The following is a 17,298-nucleotide window of genomic DNA, read 5'->3' on the forward strand; positions in this document are numbered from 1 at the left end:
AATTATCTTACCCTGTGGGGAAGAGGGTGATAGTTTCTCTAACCAGCAGGTCCAGCAAGCTCCCACACAGTCTTTTTACTGAGAGCATGGGAGGATCATGTCACATCCTCTCAGTGCTCTCAGTAAATACAGGATAAAGGAGCCATACTCCCCCTCCCCATTCCTCCCTTCCTCTCCCCTAAACTACTCGGCACAAGGACATAGGGAGCACTGAATACAAAGAGTTAGTACCTCTGTATCCAGCACTCAGATGCTCACATTGTCACATCTCCTGGTGCTACCGTGTCAAGCAACTGCACTGTATTTGTGGCATAATTTGCAAATTAAATGTTTTGCAATAAACAAATTTTATATGCAGTTATGGAAACCCTATATACATGTTTTTTTTAATAATATGAGATTCAGAAAACATGCAGTTATCAACTCAAAGATGGATAAGGGCGCATAGGAACAGCCTTGTAGAAAGAGCATTGGGACAGACAAGATAATAACCATGAAAGAACAGAATTCTGTAGACTAGGGTTTAAAATAATCATTGCATATGATTCTGTATAAGGCTTTGTAGGTCATACTTTATATGCAGCAGTGAAATAAAAACTGGTAGCTTTGTAGATGTATTTACATTGATGCTCTTAATTTGCAGTATTCCTGTTTCTATCTTTCACATCGACAGGTGACAGGTGATGTGTTTGGAACTCTTGGTTCTTCCTTGCTCAATGATAGTGCCTTGACCTTCAGTCCATGTTCTGATATTTCTGATGCATTGTCTGTGTAATAAGCTCCTAACCTGTATCCAACATTACAAGTTGCTCTTTGGATATATTTATTACAGCTTGTGTTATTGATGGTTATAGTATTTTCCTTCTTGTTTTTGTTATCAAGCAGTGGACACACATTTGTTTGCCGTGCAATCACCCATTTCCTTTCTCCTCTATAATGCTCAGAGGTGTTAAATGTGGTCATTGCTGCCTTTTGTCTTGTTTGCCTTGATTGGTTTTGTGATGGCAACTTTGGAAGGTTTACATTAAATATTTCAAAGATGTCTTCTACATTAGTATCTGTTATAATATGTTCTGCATTACTTTCTTCATTCCTAAAGAAAAGTCAAAGAAGAGAAAGATATTCAAATATGGAGCTTAATTTACTAATCGACACTGAGGAGCACTTATTAACCCCTTAAGGACTGGACTGTTTTTGCGATGTTGTACATTTGCGACCAGGCATCTTTTTACACTTTTGTGATGTTTGTGTTTAGCTGTAATTTTCTGCCTTCTCGTTTGCTGTTCCCATACAAATTATATATTGTTTTTTCAGGACAAAAAGGACTTTCATTACATACCATTATTTATATAATCTCATGTAATTTAATGTTAAAAAAATTTAAAAATATGATGAAAAATGTAAAATACATGTTTTGTGACTTTTACTTTAAAAATCTTTTACTAATCTACAAAAGCGAATGAAAAAACCTGCTAAATAGATTAAAAATGTTGTACCGAGTTTAAAAATACCCAGTGTTTACATGCTTTTCTGCAATTTTCTTGCTTGTTATAGGGCTATAAGTACAAGTAGGACATACATTTTTAAAATGTATCAATAGTGACATTGTAACACTATTATCTGTCATAAATCTCTGAATAACACCCCACATGTACATCTTTCTTTTTTTTTTTTTTAAGTAGACAACCCAGGGTATTCAATATGGGGTATGTCCAGACTTTTTTAGTAGCCACTTAGTCGCAAACACTGGCCAAAGTTAGCGTTCATATTTGTTTGTGTGTGAAAAAAGTAAAAAACTAAATTGAACGCTAATTTTGGCCAGTGTTTGTGACTAAGTGGTTACTAAAAAAGACTGGACATACCCCATTTGCAATACCTTGGGTTGTCTTCTTTTGCAAATGGTATGCCATCATGTGGTAATACTTATTCCTGGGCTACCATACGCCCTCAAAGGCAATGTAACCAACCTGTCCATTTTCAATGTAAAAATATTTGACCCATATATTTGACCCTGTAACTTTCAAAAACGCCATAAAACCTGTACATGGGTGGTACTGTTATACTCAGTAAACTTTGCTGAACACAAATATTAGTGTTTCAAAACAGGAACACGTATCACAACAACTATATCATCAGTAAAAGAGCTGTTTGTGTGTGAAAAATTCAAAAAAGTCACTTTCACTGACAATATCATCGCTGTGCTATGTTTTACTGTTTTGAATCACTAATATTTGTGTTCAGCGAAGTCTCCCGAGTAAAACAGTACCCCCATGTACAGGCTTTAGGGTGTCATAGAACGTTAAAGGGTAAAATACAGTGCTAACAAATTAAATTCTCTGGACTTTTGGCCTGGGTTGGCAGGCAGGTCCCTCAAATTGCAATCAATAAAATTACTTAATTATGTAAAAATATTACAGTCTACGTGTATATTTATATAATTATTTATGTAATTTTGTATATGGACATATGTATATTTCGTATTATTTTATTTATTTATATATACAATTTCATTTTAAGTGTATTTTGATCTTAATATATATATATATATATATATATATATACATATATATATATATATATATATATTTCAAAATACAGTTAAAATAACATTTCATATAGATATATAATTTAAAAAAAAGATACCGTATATACTCGAGTATAAGCCGACCCGAATATAAGCCGAGGCCCCTAATTTTACCCCCAAAAAGTGGGAAAACTTATTGACTCGAGTATAAGACTAGGGCGATAAATGCAGCAGCTACTGGTAAATTTCTAAATAAAATTAGATCCTAAAAAAAATATATTAATTGAATATTTATTTACAGTGTGTGTGTATGAGTGCAGTGTGTGTGTATGAGTGCAGTGTGTGTGTGTGTGTGTGTGTGTGTGTGTGTTGCAGAGCCTTGGTGGGGGTGGGCAATTTTTTTAAATTTTTTTATTATTTTACATTTTGTTTTTTATTATTATTTATTATTTTTTATTTAATTTCATTATTATTATTTTTGTATTATTATTTCTTATTTAATTTTTTTTTTTTATTATTAATTATTTTTTATTTTTTCGTCCCCCCTCCCTGCTTGATACATAGCAGGGAGGGGGGCTCCTTCCCTGGTGGTCCAGCATTGGCAGTTCAGTGGGGGGAGAGGGGGGCTGGCAGAGCTGTAGCTTACCTGTCCTGCAGCTCCTGTCAGCTCTCTCCTCCTCCGCGCCGTCCGTGCAGCTCCCTCTGTCAGCTCACACTGTAAGTCTTGCGAGAGCCGCGGCTCTCGCGAGACTTGCACTGGGAGCTGACCGAACGGCGCGGAGGAGGAGAGAGCTGACAGGAGCTGCAGGAGAGGTAAGTAAGATCTCTGCAGCCCCCACAGCCCCAGTCTGTATTATGGCAATGCAAATTGCCATAATACAGACTATTGACTCGAGTATAAGCCGAGTTGGGGTTTTTTAGCACAAAAAATGTGCTGAAAAACTCGGCTTATACTCGAGTATATACGGTACATCATACCGTTAGGACGGTTCAGGACCGTCAGCGGTCGGCAACGCAAAAATGCCGATGACGGTACTGAACCGTCCTCGGTGCTTAAGGGGTTAAACAGTGAGTTGTTGACAATTTATAAACAGCTTCAAAATTTAGGACACAATATGCAAAAAAAAAAAAAAGCTGAGACGGGCGGTGCCACCAGCCGCATCTGGCCATCCGGCCCCCGCACAACCAGGGCACAACTATTCTACCTGGATTTACCTACCCGACATCGATTCCACCGGTTCAGGGGATCGGGTCGTGGCCGTGGCGGCCGAGGATGCTCCCGGGAGAGATTCTCCAACGGTAAGTCACCATTCTACCCTACCTCTAACCTCTTGCCATATCGCAGGTCGTGTTTCCCTCTTTTTCCAGAATTGGGCAGACCTATCCTCAGACACATGGATACTCCTGATGGTGCGGGGCTATCAAATAGAATTCGACAGGCTCCACCACGCCCGATCCAACTTACACAGGCGGACGCCTGTTCAATAGACTCGGAACTGCAAGACTTACATTCCAAGGGTGCCATCCAACCAGCTCCGGACTCAGCCGGGTTCTACAGCAATATCTTCCTGGTCAGGAAGAAAACCGCAGAATTCCGCCCCGTCATCAACTTCAGGGAGCACAATTCCCACGTGGTGCACCGCCATTTCAAAATGGAGGGTATCCACCTTCTCCGGGACCTGCTTCGAGACAACGACTGGTTCACACGTCTAGACCTCATGGACCGGTGCACGAAAGGAGCCGCTCCTATCTCCATTTCCTATCTCCATTTCTACTGGCACGGGACACCCTGGCAATCCTATCTCCATTTCTACTGGCACGGGACACCCTGGCAATTCACCTGCCTCCCGTTTGGCCTCAGTTTGGCCCCGTGGTGTTTCACCAAGATGATGAAGTCAGTAATGGCGAAACTCAGGGCCCACTGCATAAGATGCATCATTTACCTCAACGACATTTTGATCTTCGACGAGGATGCAAGGACCCTAAGGAGTAACACAGACTACATGGTACACCTACTCGAGTCACTGGGCTTCGTTATCAACTGCCCCAAGTCTTCAATGATCCCGGCTCAATCGGTCCAATTTCTTGGATTCGAGATAGACTCCACATCGTGCACTCTACGCCTCCCGGCTGCAAAGACTGCCGCCATCTGCAGAGAAATTCGGAAAGTCCTTTGACTGACATCCATACCCCTACGACTACTGGCACGGAGCGTGGGCCTTCTCTCATCATCCATCCAGGCCATTTTTCCCGGACTCTGCATTACAGAGCCATGAAACACCTCAAGGCCAAATTCCTTCGCAGAAACCCAACCTATGTCGGCCGAGGTTCGGGAGAAACTGCACTGGTGGCTGAACTGCATGCAGGCCTGGAACGGCCGCGCCATAGTCGTAAACCAGCCAGACTTCGTGCTGGAATCAGACACCCGACGCTCAGGCTGGGGAGCAACAGATGGAACCTTCTCTACGGGAGGAGTATGGACCCCCTAAGAACTTTTGATGCACATCAACTGTCTGGAGCTCCTGGCAGGACCGTTCGCCATACGCAGCCTGGCGAAGGAACGATCCAACTGCTGCATCTTGCTCCGGAATGGACAATGTCTCGACGGTAAGATACATCAACCGCCTTGGGGGCACGCGTTCCCAAGCACTAGTAGAACTCACGAAGGAAATCTTCGATTATTGCCTACCACGCAACATCACGCTGTTAGCGGAACATCTACCGGGAGAATCCAACATGACAGCAGATTGGTACTCACGTCACTGGCGAGATGCCAGCGACTGGCAAATAGATCCTCATATTTTCGCAATACTGGATGCACAGAGGGGTCCCTTCTCCCTAGACTTATTCGCTTCCTGCAACAACCGACAGACAAAGGACTTCTTCAGCTGGCTCCCAGACCCGGAGAGCCTAGCAACGGACGCCTTTCTGCAACAATGGCCACAATACGGAGCTTACGCATTCCCACCGTTCTCAATGATTACGAGAGTCCTTCACCGGATGCGCATACAGAGGGTGATGCTGACCCTCATCACGCCACTATGGCAGAGCCAACCATGGTTCACGGACCTTCTGGAACTGTCGAACAGAGATCCCCTCCTCCTACCAGATACTCCGACCATCCTCAGGAACCCGATGGGACTACCCCACCTGCTCGTCAGGGAGGAACGGCTTCCTCTGGTGGCCTGGACTCTTTCCGGGGTTCCTGGCGAACCAAGGACTTATCGCAGGAAACTAGGGATCTCCTATGGGATTCATGGGTGCCAGGAACAAGGAGGTGCTACTTATCAGCATGGCACTGCTGGACCACTTGGTGTCTGGGACGGGATCTCAATCCCTTTACTGCACCCTTTCCCTCCATCATGAATTTCCTCACCTCCCTATTCACAGACGGAAAATCATACCGATCTATCAACGTGATACATTCAGCCATTTCAGCGGCCCATACGCCGACTCAAGGGACACCTGTTGGTCAGGACCCACTCATCTGTAGACTCCTCTGTGGCATGCGCCTTCGGCGCCCCCGGAACCCAAATACTCAAGACTTTGGGACGTTGGCATTGTCTTACAGTTTTTACGGGACTGGCCTCCTAACGAGAAATTATCACTCCGCAGGCTTACGGCGAAATTCACCTTCCTGCTCTGCCTGGTCTCCTTTCGTCGGGTGTCCGATGTACGCGCTTTTGACGCCGACGCATTTACCTTTTGCCCAGCGGGTGTAACCTTCCAGGTCTCTAGACGCACAAAGTCCGACTCTTCCTCTGTCTTTTACCCCTTTTTTCCCCTCAGACCATCAGCTCTGCGTGGTCTCTAATCTCCGTCAATATGTGGAAGCTACCGCGACGTTTCGGCCTACTTCCAATCGTCAACTTCTCATCTCTTACGTCCACACCTACGGTCCAGTCTTGATCACTACCTTGGCCAGATGGGTTAGATGGCTCTTAGCCCTTGCCGGTATTGACCAAGCTTTGGGAGCACACTCCGTTTGCAGGGCCGCGGCCTCTTCCGCTTACGCGGCAGGTGCCTCCCTTCCAGATATCTTGCGAGCGGCGAACTGGACTAGAGAATCCACCTTTAGGACATTCTACTTCTGTCCTCCATCTAATCCAGCTTTTGCTCTACTTTCTCAGCACTGAAATTGCAAAATACGAAGCCTCCTGTCATGTGGTAAAATTGAAGATTAACCCCTTAAGGACCAAACTTCTGGAATAAAAGGGAATCATGATATGTCACACATGTCATGTGTCCTTAAGGGGTTAAAGGGACTCTATAGTCTACATATAAAAGCAAGAAAGACAGGTCCCCCAGCCTTCCTTCTTGCTTTTATATGAACTTACATTTAATAAAAAAAAAATTTGAGGTGTTTTTATATTAAAAACTTACCTCCGTTCCAGCGCCGAGCTCCCAGCCATGCCGCGCCCCCTTTTTCGTCAAAATGACGAAATCGCGGGGCCCAATAGGACGCTTCTCTGAGAGAAGCGTCAGGGCGACGTGGTGCGCATGCGCGGCTTCGCGCTGCACCAATCGCGTTCTTCATAGAGCGGCATTGACAGCCGCCCTATGAAGAACCTGAGCGCTTTACCGCGCATGTGCGCGGAATGCGCGTTCGCGAGCTGAGCTGTCTGACTGACAGCTCAGCTCGCTTTCTAAAACTATATCAATAAGGGGGGACCTACTGTCCCCCCCCCCCCGGCCCCCACCCCTGAGCGGCGGGTGGGGGCCCTAAAATTATCCAAAAAAAATTGTCCCCCCCCGGCCCCCACCCCTGAGCGGTGGGTGGGGGCCCTAAAATTCACAATAGGGGGGGACCTACTGTCCCCCCCCCGGCCCCCACCCCTGTGCGGCAGGTGGGGGCCCTAAAATAAAAAATAAGGGGGGGACCTACTGTCCCCCCCGGCCCCCACCCCTGTGCGGCGGGTGGGGGCCCTAAAATTCACAATAAGGGGGGACCTACTGCCCCCCCCCCCGGCCCCCACCCCTGAGCGGTGGGTGGGGGCCCTAAAATTATCAATAGGGGGGGGACCTATTGTCCCCCCCGGCCCCCACCCCTGTGCGGCGGGTGGGGGCCCTAAAATTCACAATAAGGGGGGGGACCTACTGCCCCCCCCCCGGCCCCCACCCCTGAGCGGTGGGTGGGGGCCCTAAAATTATCAATAGGGGGGGGACCTATTGTCCCCCCCCGGCCCCCACCCCTGAGCGGTGGGTGGGGGCCCTAAATACAAAGGGGGTGGGGACCCTAGTTAACCCTCCCCCCCCCAAAAAAAAATATCTCCCTACCTACCCCCCTCACCCTAAAAATAATGAGTGGGGACCCTTTAACTAAAAACCTGTAAAGAAAAAAAATAAGATAAAAACAACTTACCATTCGACGTTTTCTTTCTTCTAAAATCTTCTTTCTGGAGCCCCAAAAAAGGCCAAATAAAAAGCCATAATAACCGACGCAATAAAAAAAAAAAAAAAACCCGAGCGCAAAAAAAATAATCCATCTTCACCCATGGAGGGCTCCGCGCAGACTGAGCTCCGCAGGGCGGGGGAAGGCTTATAAAGCCTTGCCCCGCCCTGCAATTAGGCTAAGAACACTCTGATTGGTGGGTTTAAGCCAATCAGAGTGCTCTTTGTCATTTTACAAGCGTGGGAAAATTCCAAAGAACTTTCCCACGCTTGTAAAATGACAAAGAGCAATGTGATTGGATGGCTTGAAATCCATCCAATCACAGTGCTCTTTGTCATTTTACAAGCGTGGGAAAGTTCTTTGGAATTTTCCCACGCTTGTAAAATGACACAGCGCACTGTGATTGGATGGATTTCAAGCCATCCAATCACATTGCTCTGTGTCATTTTACAAGCGTGGGAAAATTCCAAAGAACTTTCCCACGCTTGTAAAATGACAAAGAGCACTGTGATTGGATGGCTTGAAATCCATCCAATCACAGTGCTCTGTGTCATTTTACAAGCGTGGGAAAATTCCAAAGAACTTTCCCACGCTTGTAAAATGACAAAGAGCACTCTGATTGGCTTAAACCCACCAATCAGAGTGTTCTTAGCCTAATTGCAGGGCGGGGCAAGGCTTTATAAGCCTTCCCCCGCCCTGCGGAGCTCAGTCTGCGCGGAGCCCTCCATGGGTGAAGATGGATTATTTTTTTTGCGCTCGGGTTTTTTTTTTTTTTTTTTTTTATTGCGTCGGTTATTATGGCTTTTTATTTGGCCTTTTTTGGGGCTGAAGAAAGAAGATTTTATTATTTTTAGGGTGAGGGGGGTAGGTAGGGAGATAAGTTTTTTTTGGGGGGGGAGGGTTAACAAGGGTCCCCCCACCCACCGCTCAGGGGTGGGGGCCGGGGGGGACAATAGGTCCCCCCCTTATTGATAATTTTAGGGCCCCCACCCGCCGCTCAGGGGTGGGGACCGGGGGGGACAATAGGTCCCCCCTTATTGATAATTTTAGGGCCCCCACCCGCCGCACAGGGGTGGGGGCCGGGGGGGGGGGGGCAGTATGTCCGTCCCTCCCTTATTTATTATTTTAGGGCCCCCACCCGCCACACAGGGGTGGGGGCCCTAAATTGATAATTTTAGGGCCCCCACCCGCCGCACAGGGGTGGGGGCCGGGGGGGCAGTATGTGCCCCCCTTATTTTTAATTTTAGGGCCCCCACCCACCGCTCAGGGGTGGGGGCCGGTGGGGGGAGGAGAGTAGGTGTCCCCCCCCCCCCTTCAACCACTATTGTGGCCAGACAGCATCCCTGTGGGTTCGGGCTTCAGCTGTCAGCTGAAGCCACGCCCACAGCAGTGCTGACAGGCTGTCAGCACACAAAGCGCGTTCACAGTGCTTTGTGTGCTGATAGCCCGTCTGATGCATTCACCCAGAATGCATCGGACGAGAGGCCTTTTTAGGGCCTCTGAACTCGGAAGTCCCTCTGGTGGCCGTCTGATTGACTGCAACAAGAGGTGTTCCAAGCTTCCAATGTAAACACTGCATTTTCTCAGAAAATACAGTGCTTACAAGAAAAAGGCTCCGGGTAGCTGTAGCACTCACCTAAACAACCTCATTAAGCTGAAGTTGTTCAGGTGACTATAGTGTCCCTTTAAGTTAGCTTTAGTGTACTAATAATCTTAATTTTAATAATGACAGGAGGCGAGTATTTTCCCTCCCTACTCTCTTTCGTTCTTCCCTCCCTCTGTTTTTCTTATATACCTATAGCATTTGTTTCTTCTTTTACTGTATTAGTGTCTAACTTTTGCCCATCAAGGACTTAATGCATATATTCATTTATGTGGGTGGGCTATTTAATTAGTACTGTTAGACGGGAGGACGTTATTGTTTTATTCATTAATCTTAAGGGATAGATATTCATTGCTTTTACACAACCATTTTTGGAATCTAATACCTTTTATATTCTCTTTTCAGTTTAATAGGAAATGCCACGTTCACATATAGTAAGATGGAGCTCAACTGCAGATTTCAGACTGAATAGATGTGAATGTAATATATTGAGGAAATAAAGAGATGACAGTTCACCAGAGAATTCACTTATACTGTGTCTTTAATATTTTGATTGGAGGAACATAGGTGCTGTATCTTTAAATATTTCAGAATTGGTAAGCAATCCTTAAATTGTCTTATACAATTGAATTGCAGCAATAATTCAATGAAGGAAGGTAGTTGATATTAACTTGCAGAGAATTGATTTAGATTAATTGGTAGAAAACATATCAGCTGGAGACTGAGGGGTTAATGAATAGGAATTACTCCTATAACGATAGGAGAACGTGCGAGCAGGCTAAAGCTTGAGTGCTCAGAAGTCAGAGGAAAAGTTTGTATAAACAAGTGAGGTAACTTAGCTTCCAGAGGCTTTAAGTTGGTCCCAGAGTCCCCTCCGGGGAGGTTCCGTTGGAGAGAGGTCGAGAGGAGTCAAAGTGTTAGCCGTGATCGAGGGAAGGAGAAGGAGGTCAGTCGAGTGCGAGTCCGGTTCGGTACACAGGAAAATTGTAGAGAGGAGTTGCAGCCGGTTTAAGTCCGCGGTACGCTTTTCATTAATCCAGCGTCTGTTGTCTGGCGCGGTCGCATTATGTAGCGCAGCGAGACCGCGTCAGAGAGGGGGAGTGGCAACAGTCCGTCAACCCGGAAGAGACAGGAATTACTGGTAACGGCCATGACAGTACCCCCCTGTAAGGAGCACTCACCGGGTGCTATCCACGTGGTTTGGATGGATAACGTTTGTGGAACGCTGTAAGCAATTTGTCGGCATGAATCTCAGAGGAATCTTCCCATGAATCTTCATCAACTCCATAACCCTTCCATCTAATGAGGTACTGTAAAGAGCCACGATGGATCCTTGAATCAAGAATCTTTTGGACCTCGTATTCTTCACTACCATGTACCAAGATAGGATCAGGAGAAGTGATTACATCTCTTTGGAAAGGGTCAGGATGATGGGGCTTGAGCAAGGATACATGAAAGACGGGGTGGAGTTTAAAAGTAGGTGGAAGCTTCAATTTCACAACGTTAGGGTTTATGATAGACAATATTTGAAAAGGACCAAGAAACAGGGAAATCAGTTTCTTTGAAGGACAGTTGGTGGAGATGTTTTTTGAGGAGAGCCAGACAAAATCGCCAACTTTATAAGTGGGGGAAGGTTGTCTCTTAGCATCAAAAAACTTCTTCTGGTTAGAGGATGCCACCTCAAGATTTTCATGTAACTGTCGAAATAAGGAGGACATATGAGAAATTTGATCCGAGACAGCGGGGTTAGATGAAGGAATTATTTGAGAAGGAAATGAGGAGGGATGAAATCCATAATTGGAGAAGAAAGGAGTCATCTTGCTACTTGTATGAACTGAGTTGTTATAAGCAAATTCGGCCATGGGTAACCACGTCATCCAATCATCCTGTAAGTGGGAACAATAGCAACGTAATTATTGTTCTAGGCATTGGTTAACTCTTTCTGTTTGCCCGTTGGTTTGAGGATGATAAGCGGAAGATAGTTTACGTTGAATACGAAGAGAAGTACATAATGCATTCCAGAATTTAGAGGTAAACTGGGTTCCGCGGTCTGATATGATTTCATTTGGGAGTCCATGAAGTTTCATAATATTATCGAGAAATGTTTTCGAAAGTTCTGATGATGAAGGTAATTTCTTCAAAGGAATGAAATGGGACATCTTTGTGAATCGGTCCACTACTACTAAAATGGTAGAATGGTGTTGAGAAGGGGGAAGTTCTACCAGGAAGTCCATGGAAATGGATTGCCAAGGTCTTTCTGGAACCGGTAGATTCATCAACTGACCAAAGGGTTGATGATGGTCAGATTTGGATCTTTGGCAGGTTGAACAGTTTTTCACGTAGTATTCGATGGTGATGTCCTGGCGCGGCCACCAATAATATCTTTTGGATAATTCGAGGGTCTTTTTTATACCTGGATGACTTGCCAGAGGAGAGTCATGAATGAATTCAAGTATTTTATTTCTAAATGGAGGAGGAATGTAAATTCTATCATGAAAATAATAGAGACCGTCCTTCAGCGATAATTTAGTTGATTTAGGAAGTTCAAGAGCATATGGATGAAGGCCTTTTATGTCATCTATAAGGGATGTGGCAATTCCGATGACTGCATGTGGGGATTCTGATTCAGGTTCTTGGTGAATTCTGGAAAGGGCATCCGCCTTTTTGTTCCTAGCCCCAGGTCTAAAAACGATTTGAAAATTAAACCGGGAGAAGAAGAGGTTCCATCTTACTTGCCTTGCAGAGAGAGTTTTATTGGAGTGAAGATATTCAAGGTTTTTATGGTCAGTATAAATTATTATAGGAGTTTGTGTTCCTTCTAGAAGATGTCGCCAGGTTTCTAAGGCTGATTTTATGCTTAATAATTATTTTTCTCCTATAAGGTAATTATTTTCAGCCGGAGACATGGAACGGGAAAAAAAAGCAACAGGATGAAGAGGATCTTGAGGAGTTTTGTGTTGGGAGAGAACAGCTCCGATGGCAGTTTCGGAAGCATCTGTTTCAAGGACATATAGACATGTGGGATCAGGGAGTTGAAGGATAGGAGCAGTTGTAAATCTTCTTTTTAACTCAAAGGCCTTTTGGGCCTTTTCATTCCATTTGAAAACATGTTTTTTGCTGTTAAGTGAATTAAGGGAATGAGCTACATCAGAGTAATTTTTAATACATTTTCTGTAGACGTTAGCAAACCCCAGGAACTGTTATAATTCTTTTACGTTAGAAGGAATGGGGCAGTTGAGGATACAACTGATTTTTGAGCTATCCATTCCAATCGAATGAGGAGTGATAACGTAACCCAAGAAGGTTATTTCATTGACGTTAAAGAGACATTTTTCTGGTTTAGGTGTATAATTTATGAGTTCTAAGTCGGGATAACACCCATCTCACATGTTTTTTGTGTTCCTCAGGTGTATTAGAATATATAAGAATGTCATCTAAGTAAATGATGACACAGACGTCCAGAAGATCCCTGAAGATGTCATTTATGAAATGTTGAAAGGTGGCAGGGGCGTTGCAGAGGCCAAAAGGCATCACAAGATACTCGTATAGACCATATCTAGTTCTGAAGGCAGTTTTCCATTCATCGTTAGCTTTGATTCTAACGAGATTGTATGCCCCACGGAGGTCAAGTTTAGTATAGATAGTGGCAGTTTTCAACCTTTCAATCAGCTCGTTTATCAGGGGAAGAGGATAGCGATTTTTCACTGTTATCTTATGTAAAGCTCTGTAATCTATGATGGGACGGATGGTCTGGTCCTTATTCCTCACAAAAAACATACTGGAGGCAGCAGGTGAGCTGGAGGGTCTAATGAACCCTTTACGGAGGTTTTCATCCAAGTACTCCTTGAGGAATTTTAATTCAGATTCAGAGAGAGGGTAGATGTGCCCAAAAGGTATGGGGGCACCAGGTATGAGGTCGATAGGGCAGTCGTAGGGACGATGAGGTGGGAGTGTTTCAGCTTCCTTTTTACTGAATACATCAGAGAACTCAGAATAGCAGGAAGGTATAGTTGGTTCTTCAATAGTTTGGAGGAGTGGAATATGTTGTAAGCATGTTTCCTTACAGTACTCAGAGTTAAAAGCGAGAGAAAAGGGAGACCAGGTAATTTGAGGGTTGTGGTCCCTTAGCCAATTGATTCCTAGGATGACCGGATAAAGGGGAGAAGAGATAACATCGAATATAAGATATTCGATATGAGTGTTATGGGTGGTTGTTTGTACAGGAATAGTTTCTTTTGTGATAGGACCCAAGGCTATGAGGGAGCCATCAATTACTCTGACAGAAACAGAAGTGCTTTTACGGACACAAGGAATTTTATTTTTGGTTACAAAGGATGAATCGATGAACACCCCGTTAGCCCCAGAGTCAATGATGGCATCAGTCGTTATTCTTTCTTTGTCCCACTGTAATATGAGAGAAATGGAGAAAAATTGAGTGGTTGATTTAGAAGGGAGTGCACTCAGTATAGAAGTGGTATGAGCATGCTTACCACTCCGTGGTCTTTTCAATAGAGGGCAGTCCGGCATTAAATGATCTTGGGAGGCACAGAACATACAAAGGTTAAGTAGTCGTCTTCTAGTTTTTTCTTCTAGTGAGTGAGGACTTCTTATAGTGCCAATTTCCATAGGTTCGTTAGGTGATGAAGGTTTTCCAGCTGGTTTTGGAGGAGCAGCTGGTTTTCTAATTGATGAACTTGAGAGAGCTTTTTCGGCCTCTCTTTCCCTAAGCCTTCTGTCAATACTGATTGATAGTTGAATAAGAGCGTTTAGAGTCGTAGGAAGTTCAGTTCTAGAAAGTTCATCCTTTACTCCTTCGGATAACCCAATACGAAATTGGTTGCGCAGGGTTATATCGTTCCATTGAGTTTCTATTGCCCATCTCTTAAACTCAGCTATGTAATCTTCGACAGGTCTCTGTTTTTGCTGGAGAGTTCGGATGGTTAGATCAGCTGTAGACTGTTTATTAGGATCTTCGTAAAGGAGAGACATAGCTTCAAAGAACTCGTCCAATGAGTCTAAGATGGGATCATCATTTTCCAAGAAGGAGTGGGCCCAGGCCATAGGTTCACCTCTTAGGAAGGAGATAACTGAACAAACCTTGGATCTTTCAGTGGGATAAGATCGAGGTTTTAGAGCAATCAATAGTTTGCAGGAATTAAGGAACTCCCTGTATTTTGATCTATCTCCAGAAAACTTCTCGGGATTACAGACAGCAGGGTCACTGGCAGAGTGCATAACGGTATGAGGAGTGTGGGTTTGTAAGTCTCTGACATAAGTAAGAATCCGTTCATTTGTAACCTGGAGATCTTGCATGCCTTGAGCAAGTGTATCGACTCTTTGATTCAGCATAGTGAGTTTTGAATCGAAATCTGCTGGATCCATTACAAAAGGCTGGATTAATCTGTCACGTTCACATATAGTAAGATGGAGCTCAACTGCAGATTTCAGACTGAATAGATGTGAATGTAATATATTGAGGAAATAAAGAGATGACAGTTCACCAGAGAATTCACTTATACTGTGTCTTTAATATTTTGATTGGAGGAACATAGGTGCTGTATCTTTAAATATTTCAGAATTGGTAAGTGATTCTTAGATTGTCTTATACAATTGAATTGCAGCAATAATTCAATGAAGGAAGGTAGTTGATATTAACTTGCAGAGAATTGATTTAGATTAATTGGTAGAAAACATATCAGCTGGAGACTGAGGGGTTAATGAATAGGAATTACTCCTATAACGATAGGAGAACGTGCGAGCAGGCTAAAGCTTGAGTGCTCAGAAGTCAGAGGAAAAGTTTGTATAAACAAGTGAGGTAACTTAGCTTCCAGAGGCTTTAAGTTGGTCCCAGAGTCCCCTCCGGGGAGGTTCCGTTGGAGAGAGGTCGAGAGGAGTCAAAGTGTTAGCCGTGATCGAGGGAAGGAGAAGGAGGTCAGTCGAGTACGAGTCCGGTTCGGTACACAGGAAAATTGTAGAGAGGAGTTGCAGCCGGTTTAAGTCCGCGGTACGCTTTTCATTAATCCAGCGTCTGTTGTCTGGCGCGGTCGCATTATGTAGCGCAGCGAGACCGTGTCAGAGAGGGGGAGTGGCAACAGTCCGTCAACCCGGAAGAGACAGGAATTACTGGTAACGGCCATGACAGGAAACCACAAGGGACTATTAAAGACTCTGTTCAAGGTTTCATCATCATTACGTCATTGAAGATCATCGTTTGAACTCAAGACGTCCTAGTTTGGATCTCTACCTGTTTCCTGTTCAAGTTATTCATGTTTATTCTATGGTTATCCTGTATTATGGACTTGTGATGTTGCATTAGTTAAGAGGAAATGATGTAATATGACACGCCTCTTATACCTTATACTGCATTGTGATTTGGTGCTGTATGGTGCCATTTGTATTGCAAATTTCCAACGTTTGTCACTCTATTTTGCAGTGTTGAGATTTTGCACACAAGGCTCCAAACGAGCCTGAATTAGATCCTCATTTCAGTCAGACCCAATGCTGCCGGATTTCATCTGCACATAAATGTTTTAAATTCGAGTCCTGGGCTGGATTTTAAAAACTCAAACTATTTGCCTGCTGGCAGTGCTAACAACCAGTGGGAAGATAATTAGACACCCTCGGCGAGAGCTTTGAATTAAAAAAAATAAATAAAAATAAGGTGGACATACTAATGTCCCCATGCCACACCTATACTCAGTTTTACACCTGGACACATAGCAATTGAAAAGATTATTCACTTACAACAAGCAAATGATAGATAATTTGCAAATGTGCAATTGAGTGATAATGTGCTGCCAGATGCATTGGGTCCGAATTTAGTTAAAACCAGTACTTTGTGAATCTTCGAATCCTATAAGGTTCAGATGCAAAAGCACTGATTTTAATCCAGACAAGAAATGCATCCAGGTAATTGTTGCAAATCGAGTCGGACCAACTGAATTCCAACCAGATTTATCTTTAGTAAATATGGAAATTGCCATTGTGGTTGCAATTTAGCAGTGTTCAGGGAATAACCTTGTAAACGAAATCTAGAAATTAATAGTGTGTCTTATTCAAAAAGTCACAATGTACATAGTGCATTGAATCAGCATACCTAGCTGTGTCTGCTTCTGATTCAACTTTTGGAAGGTAAAGGTGCAGTGTGGTGGTCTGAATTTTTTCTCCACGAGTATCATTCGGGAAGTCTTCAAGTGATTTGATATTGCCTATGTACAAACTATTATTTCCAAAAGTGATACCACCAAGTGGACCTGAAAGAAGACAATGAGAAAGGTAACAGTGATTGTAAAGGATTTTTATGTAATTACCTGTGTACCTTTGGTTATGCCTTCTCCCTGCAGTGTAAATTTGTGTAATAAGTTAATTTCTTGTTGAGCAATGTATTCGTCTACCGAACAGAGACCACCCTGGGTAGCAATCAGAACTTAGAACGTTGAGAAAACCGCAACTTAATTGCTCCTAGGTGACCGCCATTCGGTATACGAACACGTGTCGAGAACAAAGGATGGCGGCCATCTTAAATCTCACGAATGCAGTCAGCGGGACTTACGCATGAATTGCCTGGAACTGTTTTCGGCATGGCAATTCCGCGAACACCCGGTCACCATGGAAGTCCCGGCTGACTACCTTCCACTTCACGAATCAAACCGGCATTCGGGAGGTGGAATCTACCGAACAAGGGGAGCATTTCTATATAACCAACTGCAACGTTCGTATGGTAGTTTTCGTGTAATTGGGCACGAACGGAGACCGGCTCTTGCTACTGATTTCATGGAA

At 44.1% G+C, this 17,298-nt stretch overlaps 1 protein-coding gene across 1 annotated transcript in view; it reads right to left on the reverse strand.

The window, feature by feature from the left end:
• Positions 1-212: 212 nt before the first annotated feature.
• Positions 213-17,298, reverse strand: part of LOC134573671 (uncharacterized) — a 100,833-nt gene continuing 83,747 nt past the window's right edge. The window contains exons 5-6 of the mRNA XM_063433453.1: positions 16,616-16,772; positions 213-1,093 (exon numbers count right to left, since the gene is read on the reverse strand). Coding sequence (XP_063289523.1) covers positions 655-1,093; positions 16,616-16,772 — 596 coding nt within the window. The 3' untranslated portion in view covers positions 213-654. The remainder of the gene's footprint in view (positions 1,094-16,615; positions 16,773-17,298) is intronic.

This window comes from Pelobates fuscus, chromosome 9 (assembly GCF_036172605.1).
Source record: "Pelobates fuscus isolate aPelFus1 chromosome 9, aPelFus1.pri, whole genome shotgun sequence".
Taxonomy (NCBI): Eukaryota; Metazoa; Chordata; class Amphibia; order Anura; family Pelobatidae; genus Pelobates; species Pelobates fuscus.